This window comes from Salminus brasiliensis, chromosome 19, assembly GCF_030463535.1.
Source record: "Salminus brasiliensis chromosome 19, fSalBra1.hap2, whole genome shotgun sequence".
In the NCBI taxonomy this organism is placed as follows: Eukaryota; Metazoa; Chordata; class Actinopteri; order Characiformes; family Bryconidae; genus Salminus; species Salminus brasiliensis.
Window position 1 is genome coordinate 2,989,370 of NC_132896.1, and position 20,775 is coordinate 3,010,144.

The window sequence follows — 20,775 nt, forward strand, 5'->3', positions numbered from 1 at the left end:
TGTTGTGTTTTTTTTTTTTGTACAAAATGCAAAGAAAACCAGGCCGTAAAAGTAACGTTGGGTTTTTATTTGTCATCAGAACAAGGCTTTGTAGCTCAGTGACTCGTTGCAGCAGCACTGGTGTGATTTCACCCTCATCCTGCAGTTTGGTTTCTTATAATAGCTGCACTCTAAAGCACCCTTCAGCACTGCATGTATAATTTAGTGAAGGCAACGAATCGCAAATGCTAGACAACCACATAACACTAAGTGAGGCTTCATATGGCAGATACTGCTGCTAGCAAAAAAAATCTTTGGTTGCTTGAAGATACAGTGCAAATAAGTTGAAATGCAGGATAAACACACTCTTCATACTCAATTAATGCACAGCATATAAGTGATGTGATTTGTCTGCCTTTTTTGGTAAAAACCTTTATCCATAATGACACAATTCAGTGTAATAACCTATTACCCATGTAATATTTTCTCAAATGAGCTTTTTTTTTTTTTTTTTAAGCACATTTTAAAACACCACAGCTGAACCCAGATAATTTCAGGTACGGAAACCCTGCAGTATGATGGGTTTCCATATACTGCACTGTGACATTTAGCTGACTGACTGCAGCTTAGTGTGTCTCACCGTCCACTTTACTAAAACCCCTAGCTTCTACATCCTCTTACTAGCCACTTTATGAGCTCCTCATACCTTACAGATCCACTATGTAGGTGTCTGTCATAATTACATGACTTTTAAAAAACTTTGGCCCGTCTGTTATCATGTGCAATTTGTCATCTGCCCTCCACTCAACTCATTATTGGTCAGTTTCTGCTGACAAGATATCAACCAGATACTTTGGGTGGAGCAGTGCAGTGACGCTGACATGGTAGTGTGCGTTTTCCCAGCATGAGTGTATCAGGCACAGAAATGTTGCTGAGCTTTTTACACAAATCTGAGTGGCCCACTGTCCAAAAATGGAGCAGCAAAGTGGAGCTACAAGAGAAGAGTTTCTAATACAGTGGCTAGAGAGTGTAGATGCTCATCAGTCCAATTTCATCACTATAAATAAAAATCACCTGATTGTTAAAAGCATTTTACCACAAGAGTCCTCCAGGGGGAGACACAGAGTCCAACCTAACACGCTGGGCCACATTTTCTCAGGGGGCATGGGCACCACCCTTTGAAACGCTACACCTTGTGGTGTAGCAGCAAGCTAAGTAAACAATGGCTGAAAGCAAAGGCTTCGTAGGCAGGCAGCACCACACCTTGCATTTGTGTTCCTCTGATGCACACAGCTGGACTCAGGATTTAGAGGGAGGAAGCTCAGAGGCGGAGGCACGTTTCACTTTCTATAAAAGAAAAATGGAGATTGACTTTTAGTCACTAGTCCAGGTGATGAATAAGGTTCATAACCAGCAATCAGCAAAGCAAAACACATACTAGACAGTCATCAAATACACAGACAATACAGCCTGTTCTATTCCTGGAGCATGAGGGACATTAGGACACCTTTAGGATCATTAGGATCATCTTTCACACCATTAGAAAATGCAAGTGACACTGAAACTCTACTCAGTGGGACCCATCATGAACTATGAACCAATGTTAATTCATTGCTTTCAGCAGTACACTATAAGTCCAAGTGTTTGCGGACAACCCTTCTAATGAATGCAAAGTTGGATGCAGTTACTTTAAGCTGCATCCATTGCTGACACAGGTGTGCAAGTGCAAATGCACAAACACAGCTTGTGTAGTCCTTGTAGAGAAGAATCACCAGTAGAATAGGACTCTCTGGAGCAGAGCAGTAAACTACACCTATTGGCACCATGCTGCCTAATGCCAGGTGTGGGCTAGAGGGGTATAGAGCCCCCAGCTTTGAGCTGTGGAGAATTGGAAGAACTGTGTTCTCTGGAATGATGGTGATGCTCCATCCAATACTTCTGGGATGAGGTGGGAAGTTGGGGATGATGAGGTAGGGTAGTAATCATCCAACATCCTGACCTCACTAATACATTAAATACCCTTGATTTCAGAGGAAGCAATAAATGAGCAGGTGTCTCAATACTTTTGTCCATATACTGAATATATATGAACCATAATGGTCTGCAGTGTTGTGGCCCTGAGTGAGTGCAAGTGACACTCCTGCTCTAGCCATTACAATGTTTTATTATAATTATTATTATTATTTAGGTAACACTCACCTGTTGGCTGACCGCTTTCATGGAGCGATATTCAATCTGTTCCCTTTTGATTCGAACCCAGTCCGGTTCATCAGGTATCATAAAGGCCAAAATAAGCTTCACGATGATCAGAGCATGCTGAAGAAGCCAAACACATTCACAAGTTAAAATTCACCCTTTTAATTAAACTCACCCTCATTCAATTTCACAATTATTAAAGATTTAACCACAATCAGTGAGCTAACCCTCATTTTTCTGGTTCTCAGGTCGAGTTCTGTGGCGGACAATGAACAATACCGGAACTGTTATGTGTATCTCAGGAGTCATTTAGGCGGACAATGATTCCTTTCAACTCTTTTAGCAAACATAATAATAGACTTTCATCACTGCAGAAGTTTGCTGAGGGATGAGCGTGTAGCTGTGTGTGGTTCTGCATGTGGTTGTTTGCATGTGTGCAAGTGTGTGAGCTCTAACCTCCACCAGAATTGCATAGACGAGCACAGTAGCTGTATTGAGTCCAGCGTCCAGAGTAAAGGCTTTAACCCGTGGAGCTAGGAGCAGCAGCCAGCAGTTCGACACAACAGACACAAACCCCAGAAGCTCAAACGCAGCCTGCAAAATACACACACACACACACACACACACACACACACACACTGTAGTTAGTGCCTTGAAATGTTATAGAAGAGCACTTGCTCTAACTTATGCTAGGCCACACAATAAACAGTAACTACCCTAAAAAAGCTTAGGGGACACATTTTGCCATCATATCAACTAGAGACACTTATAACCAAACTAGGGATGCACCGATCCGATATTAGGATCGGAAATTGGTCCAGATATTTACAAAATTAGCTGGATCCGGTATTGGATAATTAAGCCGATCCATGGAACCCATCCTTTCACTTTAATTTGTTGGTGTGAGACTGAACTAAATGTTTACATGTTTGATTACTATGTGCATGTTTGGTCAAGTTACTTATTTATTCTCAGGTTCAGCTGCTAGATTTTTAATTTTTATTTTAAATTACTGTTTACATTAAATATTTAAAAATAAGACTCTTATTATTGTTTGTGTGTGCAACATTTTTCATTTTATTTATTTGAATATATTTTTAATATAACTTCAATATATTTAAGTTTGACTCCTTTTTTATATAAATGCTGTGTCAAGGTCCGGCACAATTGTTTATTATTTAATGTGACAAACACATAGCAATTTAGTACATGTGTATTGAGTTAATTTGTTATATTTTGTTAAGTATAAGTATATATAAGTCAGTGAAGTAATGCTTACGTCAATCCTGATACCATAGGTCTCTCCCACATGTGAGGTATCCGGTTTATTAATTCAACAATGGTATTAGATTTATATCGGGCATGGTATCAGAACTGAAAAAGCCAGATCAGTGCACCCCTAAACCAAACAACTCCAATCATCCAAACACTCACACAAACACAGGAAGCTCATATTCCCCTCTTATCTCTCACTAATGGCTCCAACACATCTTACCTGCCACACCCCCATGCCAGTCTCTGGAGGTGAGAAAGGCTTTCTGAACAGGCAGCAGATTTTATAGGCATCTCCGCGGATCTCAGTGATGTTATTCAGCAGGAGCAGCACAGCAGTGAGCGGATACACACACGAGAACAAACTCAGATAACCAAACTGCACCAGCAGCTCGATATACTCTGCAAATAGACCCTGAATACACATACAAACACAGATTGACAAAAAAGACAAAGAATGACTGAGTAAGCAGAGTATTCAATGCAGTATTTATCAAATTATGGCCCAAAATCCTCAAATATATATATTTCACTGTTTATATTCCACTGCTGTCTAAATAGTTCCTCTTCATATTTCTGCATTCTTAAATGTTTAACTGACATGCTATTTCATGATTTCCTATCAAATCAAGGACAACAGTCTTTCCTTCTAAAAAGGACTATGCTAAAAGGTGTGTGTAATGAGGTTTGAAGCTCTGCTTTAATGTGGAGCTTCATAAGTGTGGAGCTTTGTGTGTCTTAAAAAATTATTTTGATGGTATTAACCCAAGTTATAGATTTTCCTAAACTGCTTATCGTCCCAGCCCTAGCAAGGCACTCACAGGAAATGCAGGCAGGCTGCCCTCGGCCTGCAGGTGGTCAGCTTCTGGGTCATCCTCTTTCAGTTCCTTCTCTGGTGAGCTGTAGAAACGGTCCACAATATATGGCACGAAAACCTCAGTGAACTGGTTCACTACCTGAGAAATAATCAGCAGTGACGACAGCCTCTGCACACAGGAGGGGGGGGGGGTGACAGAAATAATACAAAGAGTAAAATTAATACTAATTAAAAATAATATTAAAAACGGTTCATACATATTTACCCTTAAAACTCTCGGTTTATTAATCAGCAGTTATTCAACATTTTTTATTAACCCCTTAAAAAGCCTATGGTCTGCCGGTGGGCTGAAAGTAATGTTACAAGTGTCTATTACCAGAGAATAGCCCAGAGAAGTCCCTGTAGTTACTGATTAATACACCTTAGAGTGTTAACTTTTTACCCTGTACCAAATTAAATATATGCTTGCACAGACTTTGCATGACCAATGTACATCATAAAAAATCATGTTCAGCTGACTAAGGCATTGTCACTATAATCAAAGGATCACTGGTTCACATCTGGGTCATGCTGCAAGCCATCGGCAGCCAAGGCCCAGAGAGAGCTCAAATGGTCTTGCTCTCTTCAAGGTGGGTAGATGGCGCTCTCTGTCCATATCGCTTCACTGCTGTGCTGGCTGTCACTGGCGTTTGCAGGCTGGTGGTTTGAGCCAGGTATGTGGTGCTTCCCTCCAGGTGTGCTGGTTGCAGCACGTGTCGGAGGAGGCGTGTGTTGGTCCGCCCTCACTAGTGTAGGGGGCACTGCGTGCGATGGGGGGGAGTACATACAGGTTTGTGTAATAGGTTGTCCAAATTGGGGTGGAAATGGGCGGAAAATTAGATTCAGTTTATAATAACAAAAAATAAAGTAGATTTATGTAAGATGTAAGAGAATGTACTATTAAAATCAATTAATAATAAATAGCCATTGGCTCTTTAGAAGAGGAGGATGCTTACGTTTGTAAAAATCATTGAGTGAACCACTGCTTTAAGGTGTTAATGTTATGTTATTAGAAGGAAATGTGTCAAATGCATGCAAAGCAATGAACTCCTCTCACCTTGCGTAGGAGGTTCAGGTCCTGTTTGTAGAAGGCAATGTGGAACAGCACGGCAAAGTTATTGAAAAAGGTGAACTGGGGAGAAAGAGAGAGCGAGAGAGAATGAGAGAGAGAAATTAATTCATTTTGCTCTGTAAATGGCTCTATATCCGCCTAATGCTGCTCTGGGATTTGCACTTATCAGCGTTAAAAGTACACCTGAGGCTTTTAGAGCAGAACACCTGCTGTGCTTATACACACTATACTTAACAAACCTTTGTGAGAGAAAGCGACAGAGAGCCGAGAGAGCAGCAGATCACAGAATCACAGATAAAACCCAAACATGACAGACAGGAAATAAACATCCGGGGAGTTAAAAAAAAGAAACCACTGAAGATCTAACTTCGCTGATCTGCACTGAAGCACAGTGTCATCAAAAGGATTGCCAGCACCAGGGATCCTGATTCTATAGATTTACCACCTACCAGCTTTTGACTATGGAAATAAAGAAAAACTTTTTATGTTCGGATCACTATCCTTCATCATTTCAGCTTTCAACCACAGAGACTTCCTGTTTGAATAGGAAATCATTTTATCTTGAAAACCAGAAATAGAGACAAAGGAGAGAGAAAGAGAATGAATGAATAGTATGAATATAAGGAAACAGGCTGAGGTGAGCAACAGGACTCACCACGAGAACTTTAGTGGTGTGATGATTCTGGTAAGATGATTCTTCTCTGTGGTTCTCTAAAAGAAATGAGAGAAAAAGTTTTAAAGGATAGTTTTTTTTTTTTTTTTAATAAATTAAATCAGATTTTCCCCCATTTTCTCCCCAATTTGGGACACCAATTAGCCAATCCGTACATAATCCTCCCCCATCGACACTAGGGAGAGCGGACTAGCACACGCCCCCTCCGACGTGTGCGCAGTCGAGCCGCTCATTGTTCGAACCGCTGTCTAAGCTACATCGCCAGGCTCCAACGCACCAGCCTGCAGACGCCAGTGATGCCCCCCAAAGCAATGTGGGGAGAGAGCGCCATCATCAACCCACCCTGGAGAGAGCAAGGCCAATTGTGCTCTCTTTGGGCCTCGGCTGCCGATGGCTAGTAGCATGACCGGGATTCAAACCAGCTTAGTTCGCTGGTACACTCGGGGCCCAGGAGGATAGTGTTATGCTTAAATTATTATTCTATAATATTCTATAATTAATTGGTTATTTTAAATGTGTATTTATATTTATTCTAATGTTGCATAATGTGTTTTCCAGGGTGTGTAAAATTTACTCATTATCGCACATCATTACGTCTACTGTTATCATGTAACCCCTACATAACATAAGCCTATCTCTGTATCACTGTACCAATTACATTCACTTCCATTTGTCAGCATTATCAATTTGACAGTATTTGTTTTCTAATATACACTACATGGACAAAAGTATTGGGACAGCTACTGATTCATTGTTTCTTCTGAATTCAAGGCTTTCTACTAGATTTTGGAGGAGCATTGCTGTGAGGATGTGACTGAATTCAGCAACAAGGGGTGTCCACATTTGGTCATCTGGTGTATTAAAGCAGCATTATGTGAGAACTGATATTTCTTGCTTTTGAAATCCTCCTACAGTCTTGAACTGGAATTAGCACTGACCAAATGATCAAATGTATTTGATGGAGCTTTTTACAGTTGACACTGTCACAGAGCAGCTTTACAGAAATCCAGTATAAGGACAAGAGACCAACAAAACATCAAGCATAAAAAGCATAAGACCCCCCTCTTGAGCAAGCTTGCGGCAACAGTGGCAAGGAAAACTTCCTCCAACCAAAACCAAAACTCAATAAAAGGGAGCCATCCTCCTTATCCGACTTAGAAATTATTGATAATAGTCACAGTACCACCACATTAGATTGTTCTTCTGATCAGGTGTGCTAAGAATATAACTTATAATAACTTATAATATATAATTATATTATATTCTTATATATAATACTAATATAATCATGGCATAGAATAATAGCTTTGAGCTAAAGAAGGACATGCCTACAGAGAGTCCAAGAAGTATTTGATCCCTTGCTGATTTTCTTCGTTGGCCCACTAATAAAGACATGATCATTCTATACTTTTAATGGTAGATGTATTCTTACATGGAGAGACAGAATATTAAAAAGAAAATCCAGAAAATAAATCTAAGGAATATATATTAATTGATTTGTATTTCATGGAGTGAAATAAGTATTTGATCCCTTAGTATTCATTAGCAGTTCTGGCTTTTACAGACCAGTTAGACACTCCCAATCAACTTGTTACCTGACCTGAAGCCACCTGTTCTCACTAATCACTTGTGTGAAAAACACCTGTCCACAGAATCAGACAGATCACACAGATTTCAAGTCTCCAACATGGGTAAAACCAAAGAGCTGTCACAGGACCTCAGAGTCAGAATTGTTGACCTTCACAAAGCTGGAATGGGCTACAAAAAGATTAGTAAGGTGTTGGATGTGAAAGTAACAACTATTGGTGCAATTATCAGAAAGTTTAAAGAGTATAACATGACAATCAACAGACCTCGGCCCGGTGCTCCAAAGAAGATTTCGCCTCGTGGGGTGGCAATGATGCTGAGAACAGTCAGAAATCGTCCTGCAACCACTCGGCAGGAGTTAGCAAATGACCTGAAGGCAGCTGGGACCACAGTTTGCAAGGAAACAATTGGCAACACTTTGCGCAACAATGGATTCACATCCTGCAGTGCCCGAAAGGTACCCCTGCTGAAGAGAGCACATGTGGAGGCGCGCCTCAAGTATGCCAATGATCATTTGAAAGATGAACCAAGTTATTGGGAGAAGGTTTTGTGGTCAGACGAGACCAAAATTGAACTTTTTGGCCTCAACTCCACCCGCCATGTGTGGAGGAAGAAAAATGCTGCCTATGACCCCAAGAACACTGTGCCCACCGTCAAGCATGGAGGTGGAAGCATAATGTTTTGGGGGTGTTTCTCTGCCAAGGGTACAGGGCTACTTCACCGCATCACTGGGAAGATGGATGGAGCCATGTACCGCACAATCCTGAGGGACAACCTCCTCCCCTCTGCCAGGGATCTGAAAATGGGCCGTGGTTGGGTCTTCCAACATGATAACGACCCTAAACATACAGCAAAGGCAACAAAGGATTGGCTCAAGAAAAATCACATTAAGGTCATGGAGTGGCCCAGCCAGTCGCCAGACCTCAATCCGATCGAAAATCTATGGAGGGAGCTGAAGGTCAGAGTTGCCAAGCGACAGCCCACCAACCTTCATGATTTAGAGAGGATCTGCAAAGAAGAGTGGGCCAAAATTCCCCCTGGTGTGTGTGCTAAACTTGTGGTTAACTACAACAAACGTCTCACCGCTGTGCTTGCAAACAAAGGCTTTGCCACTAAGTATTGAGTGTGTTTGGCAAGAGGGATCAAATACTTATTTTCCTCATTGAAATACAAATTAATTAAAATATATTCTTTAAAATTATATTCTGGATTTTTGTCTTGATATTCTGTCTCTCCATGTTAGAATATATCTACCATTAAAAGTGCAGAAGGATAGTGTCTTTATTAGTGGGCAAACAAAGAAAATCAGCAAGGGATCAAATACTTCTTGGACTCACTGTAGATCCAGAGGCAGCATCTTAAGGTAAAGAAGCATGTGGACTGAGGCGGTAGAGTAATACTACAGGATTTTACTCTAATATGACTCGGGTTACACAGCGTTATGCAGTTCTCACTAGCACTATCCTGTTCACTTAATAAATAAATAAAAAAAATAATGATAATGAAAACAATGAATAATAATCATTAACCGTCTTTCTCTCTCTCTCTCTCTCTCTCTCTAGTTTCAATTTCATTCTTATTTATTTACAGCTTTCCAAAAGCTTTATCAAAATGCCAATTATGTATTAAAATATGTACCAAGCAGTATTTTGTCTCAAATGACTGAGGAACAGGATCTTCCCTTCTCACTCACCGTAGTCTGTTAGCCGCTGTGCTACATTCCTGTAGGCATTTCCCAGCATGTTGGTGTAAGTGATGTGGATGACGGAGGGCAAGTACGACAGTATCGCTGTAATAATTGAGCCAGATTCCTTGTGGAAGCTGGCCATCTGGGCCTCGCAGTAGTAAAATCCCAGCATGCCGAGGACCACCAGGCCCAGGAAGAGCAGTACCACAGGCACGGACACCAGCCCCACCCTCACCTGCCGTTTCCAGTCTGGAAAGAGCGGCTCCATTCGGCCTGTCACGGGGTTGACTCCAAGGATGCCAGTGAAACCTGGCCGTGGCTCCTGAAAATAGAAGTATAGAATTGGGCATGACAAAACTTTCACAATACAAAAAAAACATACTACCACACAATAATCATTTACATAATTTATTGTGATATCATTCAACTTTTTTGCTTCATACCTGGAAGCGCTCAGTCAGTGTGATGCTCCCCCAGTGGTAGGAGAGAGCTGCACTGCGTCTCTTCCACAGCTCCATGAACACAGTCGACCAGATCATGCTGAAAACAGCCTGCACCATCAGGCCACTGACAGACTGGTCACCGTCACCATCCGGAGATTCAGGCTTAGTCACAGGGTCAGGGGTGTCAGTGGACCCCCATCTGGGGAGGAAGAAGGTGATGAAGAGGCCCACAACTGCTGGAGGAACCAACGCCCACGTGTAGAAGTCTAAAAAGCTGAAGTAAAATGCGATGGAGCCACCGAAGTAAGCATGAATTCGGTCTGTGGAGAAGAGAAAGACAGAGAATCATGAATTCTAGTGTTGCACCGATACCGATATCAGTATCGGCGCCGATACTGGCACTTACACACAGTATCTGCAAACTTTATCATGAAACCAAACATTTAAACAACCAGTAAAAGCCAGTCATAAATAGTTATTACCATTAAACAGACTTTTAATGGAACTTTTAGCACTTTTTGTTTCCATGTGGAGTTTTTTTCTTTGGTTCCAAAACCAGTAGCTGAGTTTTGGCAGCTTGTTTAAAGGAGACACTGAAGTCTAGTAGCTTTTTACACAGAGACATGTATCTGAGTGTGAAATTTGCAGCAGAAGCACTTTTTTCACTGCTTTGAAATGTGAATTAAAACATCAGTTAGTTGTGGCCATATATATATATGTATATATGTGCAGTTCCTCATCCAGTACACGTGTTCAAGCTTACTAGATCTAATTTGGGATAAGATATAAAAAAGTGGAACACTATAAATATCAGGATTTATCTAAGTATTTACGTCAGAGTTGGTATCGGTAGTCTGTATTGGCAGATACTTAAAAATCTGGTATCTGTATCTGTATCGGAAACGCAAAAGTGATATTGGTGCATCCCTAATAAATTCTTCTATATTAAACGATAAGGTTTTATACAAAGAATCATGTGTTGTATTTTGTATGTTGTTGATGTATAAAAAGGGACAAAACTGTTGCATACATTAAAAAGCGGCAGCTACTTATAACTCTTTTTAAGTGCAATTATTTCACTTAAATCTTAATTTTTTTGATCTCAATAGTTCAAGTAAAGAATTCAAAATTTATTTCTACAGCACTTTTCACAATGAATGTTGACACAAAGCAGCTTTACAGAAATCCGGGTCCAAGCCTCTTTTGAGCAAGCAAGTGACAACAGTGTCAAGGAAAAACTCCCTCGGATTTAAGAAGTCAGAAAGAGTATTTTATAATCAATGTGGAATTTAACTGGTAACCAGTGCAGGGCCAAGAGAATATGACTAACATGGTAAAAGGTTTAAGCCCTGGTGAGCACACTAGCAGCTGCATTCTGAAATAACTAAAGATTTCTGCACGGGATGTGATAAACTGTGAGACAAATATGCAATCAGAATAACATACAAAGTCTAAATGGATAGAAAGAGTGATCTGATATAACAGCCTGTAACACTGAGGTGCTGTAAAGTTTTACTGAGCTGTATTTATACGATTCCATTTCATTTAATGATTTTATAAAGTATTCATAATGTCATAAAACAGTTGAGTTGAGGCAGATGCTCCACGGTAAGCTTATTTGAATAAGCAGAGAATGAGGGATGTTCACTAACGGTTGCTTTTCATTTCAGGAAGAGAGTATGTGTGTCTGTATTTGTGTGTGTAGGTGTGTCCGTAAGTCCTTCTGTCTCGTACAATCATTTGCATGTGTTACATGCAGTCTCAGAGTGCACTGTTGCTGTCACGCAAAGCTTATTTTTGTTGCTCACGTTTTTTACATAATGTGAATTTGGAAGTTATCATTAGCAATGTTTCTAAAATTAATGTTAAACAGAATACCAACAGAAATGCTCAAAATGACTCCGAATGAAATCTTATCCTTCTCCTGTGATAAGGCCACTTATCATATAAAGCATATTATCATATAAAGACATATTAAAGCAGCAGTCCTTAAGATTTTTTTTATTTTAATTGAAGAGACAGCAGTGGTCTTCCTGAGAGAGGAGGTGTATAAATACTGTAACAAATGGTATCACAGTGCTGATGCGACCGTCCCTGCACAGCCTAATATATTCATTCTAAAAACAAACAGAGTGGTCTGGTATGTTTTCGTGGCAGTTTTCCTGGCCATTTCACGTCTTCAGCACTGTTTGCTGGTTACCTGCTACTGTGAGAGCTACTGATACCGTGGAGATATCAGAACATCAACCTCAGTCTTTAAACTTCTCTGCTCATTCACCCACTGCCAAACCAGATTTATTCGCTCTAAAGGGAGACTCTTCTGCAGGCTCGATGCAATTACACATTTTCACCAGAGAGGTCTTTTAATCCCTGAAGAAGGACATGCTTTTCTAGACAAGCTGAGAGATACAGAACGGTCACTGTAAGTAAAAGAAGCATGTGGACTGAGGCGGTAGAGTAATATTACAGGATTGTGCACTAATATGACTCAGTTTACACAGTGTTGCACAGTTCTCACTAGAGTTATCCAGTTTGCTTAATAACAAAATGAATAAAATAATTAGATTAGCAGTCATTTATCATCACTCTCTCATTTCTCTTTCTCTTGCTCCAAAAGCATTATCAGAGAGGTCTCTAAATCCTCAAATGCTCAAAACTTACGAACTGTCGCTTTAAATAGAGAATGGGAGGAACTGTGTTATTGAGTACTGTATTTCACCATAACACACAACCTTGAGTTTTCTATTGTTTTTCTACAACAGTTTGGAAAATAAATAAAGGAATAAATAGGTAGAATTTAATATGTTTTTATTAAATTATAGTTCCTTAATAAGCAACTTGTGGCTTTGTCACAGTAACAAACTCCACTCACTCACTACACAACCTGTGGTTCTTTCTCCAGCTCTTCAATAGACCTAATTCAACTAATTAAACTTCTAATTTAACCATTCACAGTTTTTTTCTGGTCAGTTTGTTTGTTGTTATTGTTTATTCTTGTATTAATTCTTTTTGTTTGGTTTTAGCTCATACTTGTCTTAATTTGCTTATTTTTTGTGTTTACATTATGTCTTGGTTCACCATGTGATTTATAGCAACAGCGCTTAGCAGAGTGATACTCTGCCGGAATTAACTGCTGCATATTTACCCATTATAATGCATTATTAGCTGCAGCCCTTGTTTGTGCATATGTATGTATATAGCTGATATGTCTACAGTGTTTTCCTGTCCTGCATCCAGTGTTCCCAGGTAGGCTCTGATCCTCCTGGACCTGGACCAGGACAAGTGGCCAAGATGAAGATGAATGATGTGTGTGTACAGCTCAGTGTGCATGTGTGTGTTAATGTACCTAAAGGCTGTCCCCACAGGCTTTTCTGAGAGTACCACTCACGACCAAGAGCTTTTAGCTTCTTCTCGTGGCGCAGGGGGAAAACATCCAAGATTACACCTGCTTTCTGCAGCTTCTGAACTACAGGACAGAGAAAGAGAAATAGAAGAGAGACAGAAGGGAAGAGACCGAAGCAAAGTATACTTAACCATATAAGTATTAAGATGTGCATGCAAATGTGTGAGTCTGAGTGAACACTATATATGGATGCTTCTTTTTCAGTATCACTGGTCCTTGTATTTTTTTTTGGGAACAATTGTTAAGTACAGGACATTTGAATCTGAAGGGAGAGAGAATCTACAGAGTATTAATATGCCAGGCACACAGAGAAAGACAGATAGGGTTTAGAATGACTAAGCAAATCCGAGAGAGGGGGAGAGAGAGATGCCTACTGGCCACTTGCAGAGTTACACACACACAAGCCTACTACACTCTCTCTACTCTCCCTTTTCCCTAATTGTTATATTCAGTAATGGTCTATTGGCATTAGATTACAAGCTACACTATATGGACAAAGTTTTGGGACACCTGCTTATTCACAGTTTCTTCCGAAATCAAGGGTACATTGATTGCATTCATCAACTAGAGTGTTAGTGTGGGTGGATGTTGGTTGATCACCATCCTCCTCACTCCCATACTCCCAAAAGTAATGGAAGGAGCGCCACCACCATTCTGGAGAACACCGTTGGCATTAGGCATGGTGCCAATAAGTTTATGTTTGTAGGGACTAGACAAGCTGTGTGTGTGCCTTTACACTTCTGCGTCGGCAATGGGTGGCATTCATTAGTATGGGTGTAGTGTACATATAGTGTACATATTTTGCCAAAACAATGTTCATTAGGAAAGGAGAAAGAAACCAATCCTGCTGTAAAAGCAATGTGTGTGTTATGCCGGTAAGAGCAGTTCATAACATTAGATTAAATACAGTATTACTGAGATGTTGGTTAGAAGATCACAGTTAGTAGAACATCTGTTTGGGTGCTGATCTTCTCTGTGAACTCCAGAAATTGTATGGATTTGCTCATTTGCTGCAAATAGATAATCTTAAGAACTCACACACACATCAATCATATGTACTGTAACTCATATGTAACTCACAGATGCTCTGCCTGGATTTAAGGACGCCCTTGTCTCCCGATATTCCAGGAATGCGCAGGTCCTTCATGGCCCTCATGGACTCCAGTGCATATTTAACAATATATTGACGTTCCGCTAGAGTCAGAAACGTCTGCATGTCACCTACAAAGAGAATGCACAAACAGCTGTGTTCAATACTATAAATAGAAAATGAGGGTTGTGGACTGGAGTGGAAATGTCTCTTTATTAAAAGAGACAGTACAATCCTAATTTGTAGGATTTTGGCTCCTGTGGCATCTCATTATAAACATTAAATGTTATTTGCTGATTTGGCAGTAATTGTCCGCTCAACATTATGTATCTATATCCATTAGGACAAATGTTAACAGATCAACCACAGAATATACTTTTACAAAAAAGCTGAGCCATCAGCTGAGATCAAGTCACTGACGTGCTGACCCATGATAAAGTTCTCTATTTACAACTACAAAGCATGCAGTGCATCTCTTTTGTCCTATAAACTGTGATGGGGCATGCCCTGCCATTGTAGCTATTTACTGTATCAGTGCCAACAGCTCCATTCTGCCCATTACAGCACTACTGAGAGGCTACGGTTAGAAGCAGCTCCACCCAGTTTAGTCTTATCAGCTAAAAGGCAAAGCAATGTTCCCTCATGCCTAAAAATGACATAATATGCTAAGCAATTTTACACAAATTTACAAATAATTGGGCCTGTCACATTAACAATTACATTGGATGATATATTGTCCTAGAGATATTTGTCATAAATGATATTATTGCTATTTTAGACCATTTTATTAATTTTCTTTTTAAATGTTATTAAAATTTTATTGTATTACTTATAATAGCCTAACAATGCAATTACACAATTTAAAAGAGCAATTAACTTTTTATCATTAGGAATATTTACATTTTGGAAGTTAAATAAATAGAAAAATTTATATCCTAAATAAATTACAACAATAATACATGAAATAATAAACAAATAAAATAAAACCACTGCTTTAAGCTTTTAAACTCCTCAGAACCACCAATGGTTCCTGGTTTTTGCACCCACTGTTATAACTTAAGAACAACACAGCCAGTTTGCACTGCTTTGCATGTAGTTACCGATTAGTAATCTTTAGGGAGTAGTAAAAGTCACAGAGCATAATGGGTTAAACAAAGGCATTCTTGTTAAGGGTTTTCCTGGCTTACTAAACACAATAGGCAATATCAGGGTCAGCAAAAATGACTGATGTCCTGTTCATATATCGTATGATATGTCCATACTGTAAGGATTGTGACTGGCCTTCAAACAATGGAAAACAGGACATACACAGGTACACAAAATCGGCCTAAAGTTATCTACAATAAATGATCACACTATTAATTCTGGGCATAAATTAAGTCTACTGTGTGTTTTTCTCTTGACTATAGTATATACACTATAAGTATTGGCTTGCTTGCCTTCGCACATATATGAACTTGATCCCTAAGGTCCCATAATCCATAGGGTTTAATATGATGTTGTTCCCAATCGCTTTCACTTTGTTACAATACCACTGACAGTTGACTGTGGAATACCCTATCACGGTACCATGCCGGAATTCACTAAGCTGCTGAGAGCGACCCATTGATTGGAACACCTAAATTCAATGATTTGGATGGGTGAGTAAATAGTTTTGATAATATAGTGTTCATTTGATTTAGTTCTTGTTCACTTTGTCACTTCCCCTCACCTATATTGCTAAATTTATCACGGTCAGTAAAAGAGAACGTGATCATGTTTCCATCTGTGTCAGCCTTGCAGAGGCCCAAGTCTTCTGTGGCTTTCAGAAGGCTGCAGCGAGGGGCCGCCACCACAATACGGCCCCAAGAGGCATCCTCACCGGGGTGGGCCAGCAATCCTGCCCCTAAAACACACATACACATAAACACAGGGGAGAGAAAAGAAGAGGGAAGACAGAAAGCTCAATGAGCTTTAATTTCTGATATGATACAGCACGTAAGGGCTCACTGCACTAGGCATTTACATTAGCTTTAAATATTTTATGCCTGTGATCATATAATGACATTTATAACAAGGGTATAAAGTAGCAGTCTGTTGTAACACTGTGAGTAGGGAGCAAATCAGATGTGCTTATTCTAGTTTGTACAATTAAGAATGTAAAGAAAGATTCAGTGGTGTCTAAAAGATATGCATAGCTAAAAATATTAATAGCAGTTGTCTTGAAGTGTCAATATTGTACATTTTTACAAATAACAGAATGTCATCCCGTAGTTTATTTGAGAATTAACAACTCAATTCAGTTGTTGAGGAAAGTAGGTGCTGAGTTACAGTGCTAAGTGCTGTGGACTAACATTTCAATGCATGTTAGCCTCATTGGCTATGTGACCTTAACGTTTTAGAGGCAAACTAAAGAATTAAATAACTTTTTCCTATTAATAATATATATATATATGTCTACTTATCTAGTGTAAACATTTTGTGTTATATCTGCACATTGGGGCCTGGGGAAACCAATTTCGTTTAGCTATGCACTCCTGCTGTATGGTCTAAAAGACAATAAAGTTCACTTAAAATTTTGTTATTATTACTCATTTAATTTGCAACGGTAGCCTCTTCTCACCTCCAGATACTTGGGGTGCTGAGATCATGGCCATGATCCACTGCTTTGTGTTAGGCTGGACGTTCTCAGCCAACTGGATGAGCACCAGCGGCTCCACTTGGGCAGAAATGCAGCAGGGGCAACTGACCTTAGACCAGGACTCTGGCCCCACCAAATCTGTCGGGCCACAGGTGCCCTCCTGTGGCTTTGGAGACGACATTGTGTCCCTGTGCAAGATCAACAAGAGTGTTGTTAAAATCTTTTTTATTTTCTAAATTTTTCTGGATTTTCTCCCTAATTTGGACTGCTAATTACCCAACCCGTACATAAACTCCCCCACATCACATCACATGCGATGCCCCCGACACAAGTAAGGGCGGACTAGCATGCACACCCTCTGACACATGTGAGGTCAAGCCTCTCACTATTCGAACACCGGGACACCACCGCATACCCAGTGAGTCAATTGGGCCTCGGCTGCTGATGGCCAACAGCATGACTGGGATTCGAACCAATGACAACCACTTAGTCCGCTGGACCACCCGGGGCCCCGAAAATCTTTTTTCAGTGTTACAATCTTACACTTAATAAGGTTCAAGTACCTTTAGGTTGACTATTTAGCGCCAGAATTAGTCATCTATGACATCCAGTAATTTATTAATTTAGTAACTAAACTAAAATAAAACAACCAAGCTTTAGAATTAGCTACACTATATGGACAAAAGTATTGGGACACATTTTCATTCATTGTTTCTTCAGAAATCAAGAGTATTAAAGAGTTTATCCTGCCTCTACTATCCAGAGAAGAAGACTTTCTACTAGATTTTGGACTAGCACTGCTGTGAGATCAGGATGTTGGATGATGATCATCACACCACCTCTTTCCCAACTCCCCAACTCACCCCAAATCTATTGGATGGAGCACCACCATCATTCCAGAGAACACAGTTCTTCCACTGCTCCACAGCTCAATGCTGGGGGCTTTAAACCCCTCTAGCCCACATGAGAAATTAAGTAGATGCCAATACATTGGGACATTGGGACAGATCTGTTACAGGATCAGTTCAGATTCATTCTTTTCCTCTCGGCTAAGCCATCCAGCATTTTCTGCTGACGTTGGTGCCAGCTCTAGTAACTGCATTAATGTGTACATTTGAATCAAGTGCATAACGATGCAAAGGTGACAGAAGTGGAAAAACAAGACTGTCTAAGAGCTGCAACTGAAAGTACTACAGTAAAACCTTCCGTCGGTTTACATAAAGCTTAAAAGGGTGTGTGGAGCTCAGGGTGGAACTGAGAAATGGCACAGCTGCTGTAGGACAGGCAAGTTTGCAGAAGTACAACACATCTCTTGAGAGTTTTGTTTGCAGGCATGGTGTGTGTGTGTGTGTGTGTGTGTGTGTGTATAAGTGTGCAGTAGATGCTGAACAAACACAACACAGGAACACCACATTGAGCTCACACCCACAGTGAAACTGAAAATAAGAAGGAAGACAACAACGGACAGACAGAGAGACAGATAGAGAGAGAGAGAGACAGAGAGAGAGACAGAGAGAGAGACAGAGAGAGAGACAGATAGAGAGAGAGAGAGAGAGACAGAGAGAGAGACAGAGAGAGAGACAGATAGAGAGAGAGAGAGACAGAGAGAGAGAGACAGACAGAGAGACAGATAGAGAGACAGATAGAGAGAGAGAGACAGAGAGAGAGAGACAGAGAGAGAGAGAGAGAGAGAGAGACAGAGAGAGAGACAGAGAGAGAGAGACAGAGAGAGAGAGAGAGAGAGAGAGAGACAGAGAGAGAGAGAGAGAGAGAGAGACAGACAGAGAGACAGATAGAGAGACAGATAGAGAGAGAGAGACAGAGAGAGAGAGACAGAGAGAGAGAGAGAGAGAGAGAGAGACAGAGAGAGAGACAGAGAGAGAGACAGAGAGAGAGAGACAGAGAGAGAGAGAGAGAGAGAGAGACAGAGAGAGAGAGACAGAGAGAGAGAGACAGAGGGGGAAAAGAGAGAGAAACAGCACACTACCTGCTGGGACAGTGCCCTCCTGTTGGAGTTTTGCTTGTGTTTTGGATGACCACGCCACTCCTCCACCACTGTTTTCTGAAAACAAGAGCGAGTCCAGCTCCTCACAAACACACACACACACACACAACACTGCACTCCTACCTTCACAAAACACACACATACAAACACACTTCCTCCCTAAACCAGCCTGCGGAAGCACAGAGCAGCAGCGTCCACAGCAGGAATGCAGTAGTTTTCTCCTCCCTGGCTGGAGGGTGTGGAGGGCTTCATTTTTTTCATTTTTCCTGCTTACAGTCCCGACTACAGAGCAGCTGCTGGGTCCTACTGCCTGCCAGTTCTCTACAAAACACACACACACTTTTTAAATGGGCATTTGTAATAAGAACATCAGAGGGCTTCTTTATGCAGTTTTGTCACCTTTAAATCTAGTAATTAAATAAAATAAAATAAATTTGACTGATATTTTGCCACTTATCTAAACATATTACATCAAAATTACATCAAATTAATAAGTAAATGCCTTAAATAAAAAAAATAATAATAATTCAATGAATAAACAAACATAGCAGCAACAGTGAGATGCTAGGTCACATGTCTAATAAATACTTCTAATTGTTATTACATGCTCATTGCATACCACTAGAGGGCAGAAACTGCTCTCTGGTGTGCCACCAGCCAAGCAGAACAGTGTGTATGTGTTCACCGGTCTGTGATGACCCTTCACACACTGCAGAAAGTGATGTATGTGTTCTGAGGATGCTGCTGGTGCTTGTGTTTTGGGTGCAGTGCAGTTTCTCAGAGGCCTTCAGCACCATGACGCTGAAACCTCTCAACAGTTTCCACTGCTGCTCCATCAACACTGAACAGAATCCACGAGTCTTTACGGCATCAGTGAGCCTATTTCTACCTTCTTCTGATGTGACCAGGCTGCTGCTGAGTAATGTATCTCCACCCTGAGTAGCATATCCACATACAGTAATAGACTATATGGGCTATTTTGGCTAGGCTGAATTGCCCCTAGATGTGGGTATGTGAGCGAATGGGTGTGTGTGGTACCCTGTGATGGACTGGCCCTGGCATTTTTTTTTAAGAAGGGAGTAAACAATGTCAGTTTATTGCACCTCTAATGCAGCAGTAAAAAAAAAGGATGGGAAGTGTATCAATCTTAAATCAGCCACTGTTTTGTGTTTAGGGGTCAAAGTACAATGTTTATGGTGGGCAGATGGCCAACAACACAAAATAACATGCAATAAACAAATAAAATTTATATTTAGGATTTAAATATGGAAAAAGTAAGCACTGGCATTAGCACTGGCACATGACAATATCTGAATGTATTCTGAAAAATATTGTTAGCGTGGTACTAGAGCTGGGCGATATGGTAAAAATATTGTATCACGATGTTTACGATATTTTCAGGATAGAAGATATTCATCAGGACAGACGTGATCACAGACAAAATGCATCCAAACACTCCCCCATATTTAGTACAGGGATTTTTATTATTATTATTATTATTATTATTATTATTATTATGTGCTACACTTTATCCAGTTAAACCAGACTAGTTGCACTGTTTGTAATGAAACCTGATCAGACTGATCAGCTGATCAGTCTTATTTAAGCACTGATCATATCCTTAAAAAAGTATACTGTGTATCACGATAAGAAAATATTGCAAGATCCGATAAAATATTGTCATATTGCCCAGCTCTACACGGTACACAATACGCTCTTATGGGTATATCGTGGATATCATCAGTGCTTAATTAATACTGATTAACTGCACACTGCATTACAGAATTGTAATCATTCCTATTTAATTAAATGATTAAATGGAGTGATTAAAATGACAGTACTCAGTATGGGAGAGTATCTGGATACTAGTTTCACGCTGTTGATGCATAAAT

The 20,775-nt window shown here is 40.3% G+C and overlaps 1 protein-coding gene across 1 annotated transcript; it reads right to left on the bottom strand.

The window, feature by feature from the left end:
• Window positions 1-46: 46 nt before the first annotated feature.
• On the bottom strand, window positions 47-19,124 carry ano10b (anoctamin 10b). The gene is made up of 14 exons (XM_072663053.1): window positions 18,866-19,124; window positions 16,861-17,066; window positions 15,970-16,143; window positions 14,249-14,389; window positions 13,112-13,231; window positions 9,766-10,085; window positions 9,329-9,644; window positions 6,031-6,086; window positions 5,361-5,435; window positions 4,269-4,433; window positions 3,671-3,862; window positions 2,632-2,769; window positions 2,179-2,295; window positions 47-1,326 (listed from the first exon to the last, which is right to left on the bottom strand). Exons 2-14 carry the CDS (start codon window positions 17,057-17,059, stop codon window positions 1,279-1,281), a joined length of 2,061 nt encoding a protein of 686 aa, XP_072519154.1. The 5' UTR covers window positions 17,060-17,066; window positions 18,866-19,124; the 3' UTR covers window positions 47-1,278.
• Window positions 19,125-20,775: the final 1,651 nt, after the last annotated feature.

Coding starts and splice junctions, on each gene's coding strand:
- ano10b (XM_072663053.1), bottom strand. CDS start 17,059: ATGTCGTCTCCAAAGCCACAGGAGGGCACCTGTGGCCCGACAGATTTG. Junction 4,434..5,360: donor ACCTGAACCTCCTACGCAAG/GTGAGAGGAGTT, acceptor TCCTGTGTGCAG/AGGCTGTCGTCACTGCTGAT. Junction 2,770..3,670: donor CTGGCATGGGGGTGTGGCAG/GTAAGATGTGTT, acceptor TGTATTTTGCAG/GCTGCGTTTGAGCTTCTGGG.